A 15,005-nucleotide genomic window follows, 5' to 3' on the forward strand; every position below is an offset into this window, starting at 1 on the left:
AGTGATGGATTGTGGCTACACATTGTGTGGGATGACAGTAATTCTGTTTATACTGACACTACTAATGTGAAGTTTTGTGTCAGCTTTTGAGTGTCAATAACTTACAAAAACAATACAGTAAGCTACTATGAAAGTACTTTTTTTATTGTATCTTGAATGTACAAACTGTGGGAATTATATGGGGAAAGGTCAAAAGGTCAGGGAACCAATGAGGTAGATAGACTGAAGTACTCCTGTAGGACCTCAACTGTCCTGATGAGTGTTAACTGTGGAATACATTACTGACTAATAGTTTTGGGCAGATAATCTTGGCGTCCAACAGTTTTGGACAGCGACAATGTTTTTAATGGGGACACAAGCCAAGAATCGTTTCAGTGGAAGATAAGATAGAATTCCACACACACGTGTGCACACTCATGCATATGCATATGCAATACATACACATGGAATTAACACTCTTGACCTTTTGTCCTTTCCCTATAAACGTATACCAAATAAAAAAAATAAAAAAAACATGTCATGTTTGACAACTTATGTTGTGATGCTGTTTAAAACTAGTAAAAAAGTAAAAAGCTGGAAAATATTTTTTGCAAAATTTTACGCATCCTGACCCGGGTTCTGGGAATTATGTATATATTTACATTTTGAAAATTACTTTTTTATGCACACTAAAAATGCTTGTGTAAAATACTATAACCCAGTAACTGCAGCAGCTCTGGTTGTCCATTTGTTGCTGCCACATAAATAATAAATACTAACACGTTTCTTCTAAATTATATCTGAATGTCTCCTCTAGGACGACAGCTGACAATATTCAACACACAGGCAAAAGTCGCTATCGGTGGCAGCGATCGAGCGCGGCCTTTTCAGGGCCAACTGTCCGGCCTTTACTATAATGGCCTCAAAGTGTTGAGCATGGCTGCTGAGGGGAACCCCAACATCAAGATTAACGGCAGTGTGAGGTTGGTAGGTGACGTGCCGAGTGTGGCAGGCTCAGCCAGGTCCACGGCAATGCCCCCAGAGATGTCCACCACCTTCATCGAGACGACGACCATGATGTCCACCACCACCACGCGGAAACACCGATCCCCCTCAACTGTACAGGTATTGAGTGACTTTTATAATTGCTCTACATGGTGATAATTAGGGCATTTGGGCATTTATTGTCTTTTCAGGATTGTTTTTGATGATGTGCAAAGGCCTTTACTATCATCAAGAGACCCAGGCTACCAATATAGCAAGCTAGCAGGAGGGTGAAATTAATGCAGGAAGACTGAAAGAAAGCGATTGCACTCAGCCACGCACAACTGAAAACAAATCTGCAATATTGACAATAAATTACAATTAGAAGAAATTGAACTGAGTTGAGCTAAGGCCCTGGTATACTTCCGCGCACACTTTTGTGTACTTTCGTGCATATCATGCGTTTGGCATCAAGCTGAGCGTGCGGCCCATATTTTGGTACCGTGCACAAAGACTGCGAATTTCCGCCCCACCAGTAGGTGGATTGTTAAACCGCGCTCACCAAGCAGAAAAGCCATTCGACAACAGAAGAAGTAGTCGCCAAGGAAAGTCATCCGAGCCACGACCTGGCGACCCTCGGGCCGGCTAACACCCCAACTCCCCTGTCCGAGGGAGCTGTAGCATCGCTCTCTTCTTCTTTGGTAGGAATGCGTCCTATTCCCTGCGTCCAGACTTGTACCGCCCAATGGTAAAGTCAGATACTGCAGGACCCTGACGCGTGAGAATACCAGGGTCCGCGATGAGACGCGGACTTCGGTAAGCGCGGCATGTGCGTGGAAGTATACCAGCGCCTTTAAGCTAAAATCTTGAGTTAAAGCTTTTACTAACACAGTAAACTCGTGCTCACCCTCTAACATATCTTGTATTTGTATTTGTCTCCTTTGTGTTTATAACAACCAATGTGTTGCCCAAGAAGCACTCGGCAGATGAGATAGTGTCGTCCGCAGAGTGTTCGAGCGATGACGAAGACCTGGAGGAGTGCGAAACTAGCCACGCAGGTGGGTTTGGTTAGTTTTGTGCATTTGCTTGCTTTTCTTTGTGCTTTCACTCATCTGCACCTGAGGATCAAGACATCCTCTGAGCATCACACCCCCCATGGGTAGCCAAAGTGTAACTTCAGTCAAAACAGCCAGTGTAGTGACAGTAAACACAGCAAGCTACATTACACATTATCCAACCCAAGGAAAGCCGGATGATCACATGCAAATTCTAATTCAGCTACTGTGTTGACGCTAGAAGGTAATTAATCACATGAGCTACACTTGCACATGGGGTCGTTGGTTAACATGGTCACCAATGCACATCCAGATTTTGTCGGCTGGGAGGAATAATTGAGGTCGGTACGCGTCATCAGTGAAGTACAAAATCTGAATGATGGTGAACCATGTTCACTACACTGATGCTGCAACATGTGTCGCATCGTGTTCGAGTCCACCGCTCTGGCCACTCACTGCTTTGCAAATGTTCCTTTATTTTTGAAATAGTACATATTTGACAGTATATAAACATAAAAAAAATAATAGGTAGCCTGTTGTCGCAACCACATGATACATTTTAATTTATTTTTTTGTTTTCATTTGTGTTTTTTCTCCATAATTAGATCTTTGTGTTGGTACGCGTAATAGAGAACAGATATCATTGAATTTCTGTGTACAAGCTTTTTGTTATTTTTCAGATCATAACTTTTGCTTTCTTTTCTTTTACTCGTTATTCTGTTTATTTTTGTATTTAGGTATTAAGAAAAAAAAATCTGAAATGTTCAAGCATTCTGACAACTCAAAGAATCACTTTGAAAGAATTTGGGAATTTCCATATTTCAGTAACATATCTGTGCAAATAATAATATATATCAAGAGTTTTCTCCTGGTTTAATGTGGTTTATGGTTATGTTTAAAAATACACAATAGCTTTTAAAATAGTATTAATTTGAATGTTCTTGTGGGTTATTATTTCTTTTTAACTAATCAGGTGAAAACAGTAAAAGTTATTAAAGAACACATTAAAAAGACAATACAAATCTTAAATGATTATAATGCATTCATGATGTAAGCTGAGTTTTTGGTCAGCAATATTTTCCATCGAACATGATGCTGTGAAGAAGCGCCACGCTGTTATTTCACTGGCAGTCCAGCTCTTCACAGTAACATCGAGTCACACGCTGCTGACCATTCTCGCTAAAAACAAAGGCCATTCCCAAATTTTTTCAAAAAGAGAGCGAAAGGTGGTATAAATGGATTTAAAGCTGTGCTGTGTAGCCTGAGATTCACATGGGGATTCGTGAAGAAAGACAAAGACAGGGCCCCTGTCATCCAGTCATGTGTTGACACAGAAATTCACGCCATTCTAACACCTAACATCACTTTGACGTTGACAGCGGCATGCTTTGTTTTTGAAGTTTTTTCCTCTGTTGTTTTGGGAGTCACTGCTATATCCTGTTTAGGTTGTGTTTGTGTCGTGTTTTCTGATTTCTATCTTTCATTCTTTTTTTGTCATCGAGCCCGTCTAATCGCCAGTTACTCACAAACACGTTCTTGTGTTAAGGCCTCATCACTTGTGGCATGATGTTTCGGTTGTTTCCACATAGTGGTCTGAAATACGACACGTCTTTGTTCCATGCAAGACATAATTTTGTCCAAAACAAATAAATGGGTGAAAAAAGTTTTTTTGCCATCAAATTAAACATAAAAACTAAAGTTGCTTTTTCCTCAACATTCAGTTCCTGCCAGGTTTTCTGCTTTTGAACAGTGTGGATGGCAAAAAAATGTTTTTTGCCACAACTTTATTATTTTATATGGTAATAATTTATCAAGGGCCAGTTTGATTTATCTCCTTGCATGCTCTTTGACTCCACCCCTCATATTCAGACCACCTTGGTTGCTTTGTCTGCTCTTCATGTTTAAGTTTCGGCGGTCGTAGCGTCATGAAATCAAACTGAATGTCGTCCAGCGTCGTCCGCCCACACTGTATGTTTGTGTCAGTGTGGCTGTTATGTGTTTCTGAGACAATATGGAGTGATTCTGTTCTCTGTAAATCTGTCATGTTCTCCTCTACTGCTCAGTTCATTTCATAAGATGGCATAGGAAGACATCATTCTGTAAACTGCAATGACGACTGAACACGTACACAGCACAGATATTCGGATTAATTCATCATTTCAGTGCAAAAAAAAAAACATAAATGGCCATTTTTAAACTCAAATGGAGTCATTTTGACAAGTCACAGGAGGAAAATCACAGGTGTAAGATAAGATAAGATAAACTAAGATAAGATAAGTGCTTCATTCCACCCACAATGGGTACATTTACGGTGTCACAGCAGCAAAGACAGTAAAGGAAATTCGAAAATTAATGATGGCTGAGTTCCATTCAGCCTTATCAGATTTGTGGTGCATGCTGGTCACTGTTACAGTCGACAAAGGCACATGACGTTAGAAAAAAAAAAAACACAAAAACACACTCAGATGACCCAGCAGGAAGCCAAACTTGTATTATTGCATGCATACCTACCATTGGATTCAAACTGGCCTTCAAACTGGCCTTGGCGCTCTACAGTTCCTAATCCCCGGGGTTTTCATGCAGAAAATATAGAGAAAGCCGATAAACAGAAAAGACGGAAAAACATGGTCAAAATCCAAGCCGGTCTATTTTTTTTGTTGTTTACGTTCTGTCAGCTCCAAAAAAAAGTAGGAGTAGGAGTCCACAAAATGGCACTCAACATGCTAACTAGCTATTAGCCCATATTGACTTTTCTTAATTGTTTTCCTGACTGATTGGACTTTCAAATCTACATTGCCCCCATGATTTCCATTGGTATTGCTCCATTAAATCCATCATGGTGCAAAATGAACGCAAAATACGGACACAAGTCCAAAAGATAATTATTTATTAGTGCTGTCGCATTATTAACGGCATTAACGCAAACCCATTTTAACGGTGTTAATTTTTTTATTGCGCGATTAACATGCATTTTGGCCACGCAAACGTTGTAGTTTTTTTGCAACAACTAGTAACGTTAGAAAGACTACAACACCACACATGATCTGGCTAGACCAGAAACAGAACAACAGGCACACTGCACACACTTGTTTGGGCTTGCGAGTCGGCCAAAGAGTAGTAGGCTAACATTTTGAGTGGATGGCGAGCGTTTTGTGCTTCTCCGTCTCCAAGCGGGCTCTCCATATCCAACGCAGCCTGGATCATTTCTCGACACACTCCCCACATCCAAATAATGATGTATGCTGTGTTACCAACCAAGCTGGCAGACCACCCGAACCGTCGTAAGGAGACCTCCAAAGACCGCTAGCTCCTTTAGCTTGGATTAGCTCGTTACGACAAGAACACATTAAACATTAACCCAATGTCCACTCTCTCTGCTCAGAAAAAAAACACAGACAGAAACTAATTGGTACCACAATTTGGAGCGTTATCAGTTTGCAGTATGTTTTAAAAACTGAGAGTTAGACTAAAAATGGAGATAAAACAGAGTGAATATTGGTTTTCTATTTATCAGGTGGACCACAAACAATACTATCGCGACATTAACTACTGATTGTGATCAGAGGCACCGAGGCCTCACAGTGGAATTGAATTATGACCTTATTAACAGTATGAGGCATCGGCCATGAAATAGTTCGATAGCTGAGACATTTAATGCAGCTTCTCTGCCAATCTCATTACATTTTTATTATCTGTTATGGTCAGTCACTCCAACTCATTTCTGAGTGCATTCACATCCTTGGCTTCATGTTTTCCTATGATAACATGAGGCCAATGAGTTTTTCAAAAGGTTTGTCAATTAGATGATATGAATCAGATAATTCAGGGCATCCCATTACCTCAGATGCACTGTGAAAGGGTGGATGTTAACAGTCAAGATTTGGTTGCTATCGCACCTCTTCTGCACACAGCACTGGCTACTTGGGATTCTTCTTAAATCATGAGTTAATAAAGGGACATCATTTACAGTGATGTGGTAAAGGGCACAACAATCCTTACTACAAAACATTGGCTAGTGTTGAATGACAGGAACATTCCCAAACACAGATTACAGATTACACAGATTAATCTCCACTCAAGTCAGACATGTGCCATCTTATGGAATTCCTCTGCGATTTCAAATCTTTCCACCTACATGGAAAAGGAACCATGTAGGTTGCATTAGACATAATATTGAATCATAATGGCATTATGTCAAAATGGGGTAACCGCTGGTATCCATAATTACTTCATTCAGGCAACATTTGTATATATCTTTATATAAAACTGTCTCAAACAATTCCAAAACAAACCAGTACTTTAGTGCAGTGGTTCTCAAACTTGTTTTACCAAGTACCACCTGAGGTCAAATACAGACTTTTCACAGGAGGCAGATTTATTCTCAATTTTCTCTCTCATCCTCATCCTCCTCCTCCTCACATACTTCAGATACTGGTATAGTGAAATTACTTTAAGACGGAGCGAAAGATAAGGCAACCCTAATTATTATCATTTGGTTTGATAATTTCTTTATTTGTTTCATTTTCTACACACTCCAGATGAAAATCCTCAGCTTTTCTCATTACGCTCCACAGGAAGTTCACGTACCACAGTTTGAGAACCACTGTTTTAGCGTGTTTGAATCTGACCCCTTAAGAAAATGTATTTTTGAGCTAGCTTGTGCCCGTGAGTATTATGGATATCAGCTTTGAGCTTGTCGTCTGACTCTACGTCGTACTTTGAATTCTGAACAAAACTACATTCCATGTCTAGTACATGACATAAAGTTATTAACATGAGTTTGTTTTATGCATTATTTCTTTCCGTCTTTTGTTTTTCTTTCTTTTCTTCTTCCACCTCCCTCACTAAACATTAAACCTGAGCTGTGTCCCAATTGCACACCGCACATAAAATTGAACAAGGGTTTTATGTTGGGCTTCACACTGGTAAACTGACATAACGAATACACCTGATGAGTGTGGCCATAGTCATAGACTGTATGTGCAAAGTGGACTTCTGTTTGCAGAGTGAGTCTAAGCAGGAAGTAACAGTTTATTGAACAGCCACCAGGGGGAGATACTGGCAATTGCAACAAGAACTCAATATGAATTGGAGTTAATGGTCTCAATCACTAGTTTTCGATCTTCTCCTGTAGAACATGGTGTCTATTTTGTAAATTACCAAGCACAGCACATATGAGTTGACACTGTGTGATCCACAGCTTCCAGTTTCAAGAACAGTCACAGTGCCGGACCAATTTCGAGTTTGAGTCCACTTTTTATACACAGTCTATGGTGATAATGGATATCGTGTCACATTGCAACGGGCAACAAAAGTACACGTATAGAGAACTGGCCGTAGCTTCACCAGGTTGCAGTTTGACTGATGTCTACCTGCATGCATGTCTCATCATATGTTGGTTTTTGCCAGTACAAAGTGTTACATGACCTCTGTGAACCATTGGTTTATAGCAAGGGATTGGGACACAGTGTCCGTCTCCTATTTTTCTAACATCGGTTCAGTCTTTACCTGCCCTCAGTTTGCTGTGTTTGTTTCTTTTTTTTCTACTTTCCCTAAATGCAACTTACTTTAAGCATGCATCAACATCCTGCAGTACGACTAAAAACGAAAACCAAAAATGAGTAATAATAACCCATTCTCAGCCAGTACCGTCTCCCTCTGATGTACACCCAGACTGCACGGCCGGTTCATGTTTAAAGACTAACATTACCAGATAGATTTGTCATCGAGAAGCACATGAGAGAGGAGCCCGTCCTCGCGTCGAGTGCCTCTCTCAACGGTGTCTGTTTTCTATTGTGTGCATCTGGTTGTAGTGTGTGCAAAAAAAAAGAATCTTTAAATGGCTTTGTTCTTTCATCTTAACATATATCATTTGGTAGTTTTACCTGGTCATATTTTCTACATTTATCCAATTGATCACTGGCATTTTGGTTCTGATTATGCTTTTTTGGCTTATTAAAATATGTTTGGTTTGTTTTTTTGTCAATCAGATTAATATTCAAACAGTGTGAACTATTTTTTTATATACATATATATATATATAATTTGACTTGATGTGATTTGGAACTACTTCAGTGACTATCTTGTGTGTTTTGTTTCTTATTGAATTCTTCATTGGGAAGTAGTGGATTGAAAGAGTGTCATGTTTAAACAGCTGTGCAATGAAAAGTGAATGCTGGCATTTCTGTAATCATGGGCAAAAACCCGCAAATTATTCTGTGAAGCAGTTCTAGATCCACACTTTTCGCATACAGTATCTTCCATTTTTGTCAGATTTTTTTCTTTTTCAATCTATTTTGACAAAAAATTAATTCTTTGCATAATGATATTTTGACTGTAAGACAAAAAACAAATGAATTGCATGGCTAAGAAGTTGCAGTTTAGGGTTTGTCAGATTTGTCAGTGTTAGATTTCTTCTGTTCTTTTCTGTAGATGGGCATGAATATTGCTCATTGTTTGTATATCCCCATCCCTTCCTTACAGCCAACAGCTCTAATGCCGCCCGACCGCTTCGTACTGCCTTTACATGGACATGGCAACTGACTTACACTGTCACCCTCATCACCCTCATTTCCTATGTAGTGTGTTCATAGGTCCCACCCCCTTCTTCACCTTCTCCCTTGTCTTTAGAGATATTAAAAATATGAAGTCATCCATCCATTCTACTCTAAAGAACAAATGGCAATTAAGCAAAAATATGGATAGATTTTAGATAATATTGAAGTCTATTGCAAAAATCAGAAAAGAAATGTAGATACACATTTTTTTGTAAAAGGAAATTATTTACCAGGAAAAAAGAAAAACATTGGAAAAAAACAGAATTATGGTGTTTATTTTTTATGTTATGTGGTGTGGATGTATGTGTTGTTGCCTCCCTGTACCGTCATGTTTAAAGATAGAAGACACTCAATGGCTAACAATTATATTTAATGGTACCAAGTGGCTATCCAACATTCTTACACAACCTTTCCTTTGTAAATCCTTTTCTTCACGCCTAAATCATGCGGGCAATTTGTTGATGTAAGTTGAACGATATATCCTACGAATGTGCAAGTGTGTCGGTGAATTGTTTTCCCTTAAAGATGCAGTTTGGGAAATGAGAGAAGTGGAACTGTATCGAAATGTTCACCCTGATGTATTTAACGGCTCGTGGTCATGCACTGCTGGAAAACATTAAAGTAAAGCAATAAACAACAATCAAATATGCCATTAAATGTACATGTATCTGTACAATTATGATTACATGTACTTGCAAATGAGGGGGCTCAAAAAATAGCCTGAGGTCTAATCTGACATCTGACCTCATAGAACAACCACGGGACTTCCTGTAGCAATAAAATACACTTAAAATTGAATATTGCTTTTGTTTTGTATTTAAGTATTTAATGGCATATCACTTTATTTTATTACTTCTTGCGTTTGTAGCTACTGCAGATTTACAGTTCATAATACTCTCTGTACACATAAAAATACTAAATGTACTACAGCTACAAAATTAATAACTCATAATGAGAATCATTGTCCCAGCCAACACTTTTCTCATATTTCAAATTGCATCTGTCATCAAGCTGTGGAAACTGACGACTGAATCTTTAATCATATATCACTGTTTTTTATTGTTTGAAATTATATTTTAAAAAATGGCTTTTATTTCATAGCGTGCTTGTGAATGTGTTGTGGTATTTTTTTTGTTCTAAAGTGTCTGCGTTGTATTCTTTTGTATTACTTTTGTTTTTCAATGAACTGAAATAAGCATCAAAGATTCAGTAAACACAGACTTGATGGCAGTGGATGTTTTTTTACTTGTTTTTTTTATGTCAATGAAACTTGAATGTTCACTCCGATGACACCTGCTCCAGACCACACAACCTATTCTTAAATGTTCTCTTTTTTCAAATTGAACCATAACATTGGCTGACTTCTAATGCAGTCATGATTCCACCTTTTAAACATTAAGTTGTAGTTTATACAGAAGCAACAGCCGAAACTCACTCCGTATATTGTAATTATTTAGCTTTGCCTCAGTGACCGCATGCTAATTTATGTAAAAGACTGCAAATTAAGAACTGTTTTTGTATTGATAGAAATGACCAACAATTTAGCAAAAATATGCTGTTTCATGCAATGCAGACTTCATGTTCCACTTTGCAACTGTGCAGCTGTTGGACCAGAATTTGCTTCCATAGTTAAACTTTCATGAGAAGAATTTTAGCATTTGTAGCATGTAGCTCAGTGTGACCGAGGCCGGTGTTTCAAGGAGTGAACATTCAGACTGCTTTCCCATTGACATAAACAGTATAATCTTGAAACTGAAGTTATAGTTAAACAAATGTTTCTTGGTCATTGAGCTGCTCTTACGACAAAATCAGTGTTTAATACAAACTATGCAGACGATATGATCCTTTCTTTTTTAATCCTATCAACAAAGGTAAAGGTGTAGTCCTGGGAAAAGACCCGTGTTTTGTGCACACATGAAATATCTGGGCAATCATGTGGCAATATGGGCTTTTGAATTTAGGTATAATTAATGGTATGCTACATTATTCTGACTTTATTCTTAAACTGCTTGACATTTTCAAATCAATCCTGATTATTTTTTCTTAAAAAATAAATCTGGATACAGATTACGATTAAGCAAAAACAAGTAAAGGTGGCGACATAGTTGACGAGGATCCACACAAAGTAGTTTATCTCTCATTGAAACTGAACTCTAAAGACCAAGCTCACCTTTACCTTCTTAAACAGCTTTGTGTCAGAAACTGTTTGTAGAACTATAACTCGAATTGTCTGTGTAACCTGTGAAAAGCAAGAGGTTTAAGATGATCCAAGAGTCACAGAGCAGACTCTCCTTTGTCATACTGACACACGCCTATGAGGAAATAACTGTTTTGAACAACACCTTTGACTTAATTGTTAGTGTTTGTGTCTTGATTTAAATCTAATAAATTTGATTTATTTTTATTTTTAGTTAATTAGGATAACTATATATCTTTAAATATCTTTTTGATAATCTTTTTGATAATCTTAGGCTATGTCCAGCCTCCAGCCATATGTGCTTTTTTGGGGAAAATTTCCACCATTGACTCTTTCAAAATGAAAACATATCAGTGTGGACATAATCTAACAAAGAGTATTGTTTAATACAAAGCAATCCTACCTCGATCTGTCTGGCTCAACCTAAAAGACCTCTTAAACCTTTTGAAGAAATAGTATAGAAGTGTATTTGTATACTTGTATGTCGATTTATTATTTCTTAAAGTCCCCATGACATCGAAATCACAATTCTTATGCTTTAGTCATGTATATGCTACTTTATATATCACTTACATTGTCGTGTATGAACCTAATCATATCAAAAGATGTGGTTTTTCCCAATATTCCAATTTGATTTTAGAGGAATCTGATTTGAGATATCAATTTGCATCCAATCAAGCGCTTTGTGATTCTTTCAAGGACCCATGCAAACATTGCACGGTCACAGTGAGCAGATGTAGACAGAAGCTATAGGATCACACACAAACAACAGATTGTGTGGTTAGCTCTCTGTGAATAATGGCATAAAAGTCTGCACAGCAATGCTAACACTTACCTGTCCGGTTACAACAACGCTATCTTTAGCCAGTGGACCTCCAGAGGTGAATGCTTGTCACGAAGCAAGATTGCGTCCATTTGTTTCCCTCCGGACTCTTGTAAACTTTCAGTGACTCTTGAAGTTAATCAAGAAGTTGAAGATGCCAGGAATAATGTCCTCTCTGGCTCATAAAAAAAAGCAAGCTGCTGCATCATAGAGATCAGTCAAGTTTTGTGATATATCGGACGATCTCTGTGGATTTAAAGTGTGCAGTGAAACTCTGACAGTTTGAATCCAGCACCAGTCACGTGACGCCCGGAGCTCTATTGGCGACTCTGGAAGCTAATCAATATGACAACAAAACTCACGCTCACTCACCTCCCTAGCTAGCGCGCCATGAGCCATGTCATGAGGACTTTAAATGAATATGCCTGGGTTCTTTTCGTGGATTTCAGTTTGCCTGTTTTGTTTTTGTGAGTAGATGTTTCTTCTTAAGTGTGTGTCATGAAAATCCATTGCTCCCCTCTAACCTGTGTGTCTCCAACCCCAGGAGCTGAGTTAGTCATCCCAGTACTTGAGGATCCATTAGCGCACCCCTCTGTAGCTCCTCGTGCACCCTTCATTCCCACTCCCTCAACCCACCACCCACTCCTCACCATTAATGAGACCACCAAAGAGTCCTTGTCCAAGGCCACTGAGGCGGGGGTACCTTGCTTGTCGGACAGAGGCAGCGATGATTGTGATGATGATGGCTTGGTGATATCGGGGTATGGCTCTGGGGAAGCATTCAAGTCTAACCTGCCCCCTACTGATGACGAAGATTTTTACACGACCTTCTCCTTGGTAACAGATAAGACCTTGTCCACGTCAGGCTTTGAAGGTGGCTACAAAGCTCAAACACCCAAGACTTTTAGACCAAACAAACCTTCAGTCTCCAGACGCAGTAGGACTACTGCTACCGCCATACTACTAACCGCCGACCAGAGCCGCACCACCGCCACCTCTGCCTCCGCCGCAACCTACCACAATGCTCCGGCCAAACAGCCGGCCGGCAAAATGAATAACCGCGAGCTAAAACCCCAGCCCGACCTAGTGTTGCTTCCATTGCCCACATCGTTTGAGGTAGACAGCACCAAGCTGAGGGGCACATTAATAACCTCCCCAATGTTCCGTAATATACCCACAGCACCCCCAACAGAGCCGGGCGTCAGGAGAGGTCCAGGGCCCTCGGAAGTGGTCCGTGAATCTAGCAGCACCACCGGGATGGTCATCGGAATAGTGGCAGCCGCTGCCCTGTGCATCCTCATCCTCCTGTATGCCATGTATAAGTACAGGAACAGGGATGAAGGCTCCTACCAGGTGGACGAGAGCAGGAACTACATAACCAACTCAGCTGTGCAGAGCAATGGCACGGTGATGAAGGACAAACAGCAGAGCTTGAAAGGCAGCAACAAGAAACAGAAAAATAAGGATAAGGAGTATTATGTGTGACTGTGAGACTTTTGCGAAAGACGAGAGAATGACGGAAGAAAGCACTACGAGAACATTTATTTATCAGTTTCCTTGTGAGGAGCTATGACAAATGATGGTATAACATGGAACTTGAATAATCCTATACTGTGCTGAGTAGTTGAACTGATGATATGTACTATAATATAAAGCACACTTACTATTGTAAGCATAAAGACAAGGCTAAATAGCAACTTTAGAGATCTCACTCTTCTGTCTGGTCAGAGACGTTATCAGCATATTTCGGTATATTTCACGGCTACAACATTCTCCCAAGTGACTTTTAGAGCTACGTGATTCTTGGCATTAAACAAAAAAAAAAACTGTTTTGTATAATTGTTAATTGCAAAAGGCTCATAATCTTCTACATTTTCAGCATGTAAGCAACATGTAGTGATTTAAAATGAGGGGGCCAGGCACATAATCACTGTAAAAGTTAAAAAAGGAAAAAAAAAAAAAAAAAAGGACTGCCGTATCAGAAAATGACAGATTTCTATGGTTTATACATACTACAAGTGTGGTGTCTTACTTATTTTTGCTCTGAGCAAAAAGGAAAAAAAAATGTCAAAAAGAAGCAGCAAGAAAAAAAAAAACTATTCCTGTGTATAAAATGAAATCATGATGGGCAGAACCCATTCTGCTCTGGCATCTGATTCACCACGACTATTCTCATTATCTGACTGACAGAGTGACTGTCCGCTCTGCAGGAGGACGTGGCAGGTTCTGTTGGTAAGGAGTGACTTGTATAATGCATGTCAATCCTAATTCCGCAGTGAAGTACAGTAAAAAAAAGTCCAGTATGCCGTGTTCGACTTGGACCATGTTCTCTTTAATGCCAAAACAGTTCTTCATCATCAGATCTGAACTCATTCCCCTCTTCTAGAACCCTTCAAACTGTTACCCATGGGAAAAACAAAATCACTGTATCTCAAAGAAAAGGTCTATTATTGGTGCACAAGCCAGTGGTGATTTTATCTTTTTGACAAACAGTATGTCGGTTCATTGCCTATCGTTCTCTTTTTCTATGGAGGTGACAGGAGGAAGACAAATGCAGTACTACAACTGTTATCAAATGTGTATACAAAAATAAATCAAAATGTTGAAAGTGTGAATTCTATCTACTGTCACAGTCAGCTGTGTCAAAAAAAACAAGAAATTTGTTTACATATTTTATTACACACTAGCTGTTGTACTTTGTAGGTAGGAAATTGTACATATATCATGACAGTTGTAATTTTTTAGTACCTCTATTGTACAGACTGAACATATGGTTTATCAGCGTATTTGACATGATGAAATCTATCTATCTGTTGATTTACATGGAGAAAGACTTTAAATCAGAATGTGGAGAATCATATTGATATTCATAAAGAATAAAAATGTATTGTTAGCCTAGAGATCTAACCAGAGATGTTTCTAAAGTTGCATGAATATTTAACTACTTGCAGTTGTCCAACAAATACAAGGTGCCCTTCCTTCTGTATCATGGCTTTCTTGTTCTGGGTTACACTAGTGTTATTTATTTTTCAATAAAGAATAAAGTCAGAGTTATGACAAAGACAGAAAGTCAGAGGCTACAATGGATGAGGCTGAACAGTTTTTCTTAACTGGTGTTTTGACTGCTCACCTCCAATCATTGTCTGGTCACTTCATAGTTAATGTCATGTTTTGACATTGGCCGTTTTTATGTTTCCATTTTCTCTCATTGTCAATTTTAAAGCGGAACAAGTCGTGAAAACTCCATGTGCATTTTGTTTTCAACGGAGTCGGGCGCACACAAGCCGTGGAGCCGCGTCCATGCCGATGGAAGAACAGCCAACCGCCCACCGAAAACAAAGCAGCAACAGTTCATATAAATGGTCGAGTAATGGCAAATATCAAGGAAGTGCAGTTACACATAAGGGAGT

General features: G+C 39.1%; 1 protein-coding gene across 6 annotated transcripts in view; it reads left to right on the forward strand.

Annotated features, from left to right (window-relative positions):
- The window catches only part of nrxn3a (neurexin 3a), a gene marked incomplete at its 5' end in the record, with an annotated part of 152,593 nt that extends 138,378 nt beyond the window's left edge, over positions 1-14,215 (forward strand). For 2 of the 6 annotated variants that reach the window (XM_083907834.1, XM_083907835.1), the window contains 3 exons: positions 797-1,104; positions 1,940-2,021; positions 12,440-14,215. In XM_083907834.1, coding sequence (XP_083763960.1) covers positions 797-1,104; positions 1,940-2,021; positions 12,440-13,080 — 1,031 coding nt within the window. In that variant the 3' untranslated portion in view covers positions 13,081-14,215. Of the gene's footprint in view, positions 1-796; positions 1,112-1,939; positions 2,031-12,439 lie in introns of all 6 variants that reach the window. The other 4 variants (XM_083907837.1, XM_083907838.1, XM_083907836.1 and 1 more) reach the window with 3 other exon arrangements.
- Between the last annotated feature and the right edge of the window lie 790 nt (positions 14,216-15,005).

Source organism: Microchirus variegatus (genome assembly GCF_963457635.1).
Source record: "Microchirus variegatus genome assembly, chromosome: 21".
NCBI classification, from domain to species: Eukaryota; Metazoa; Chordata; class Actinopteri; order Pleuronectiformes; family Soleidae; genus Microchirus; species Microchirus variegatus.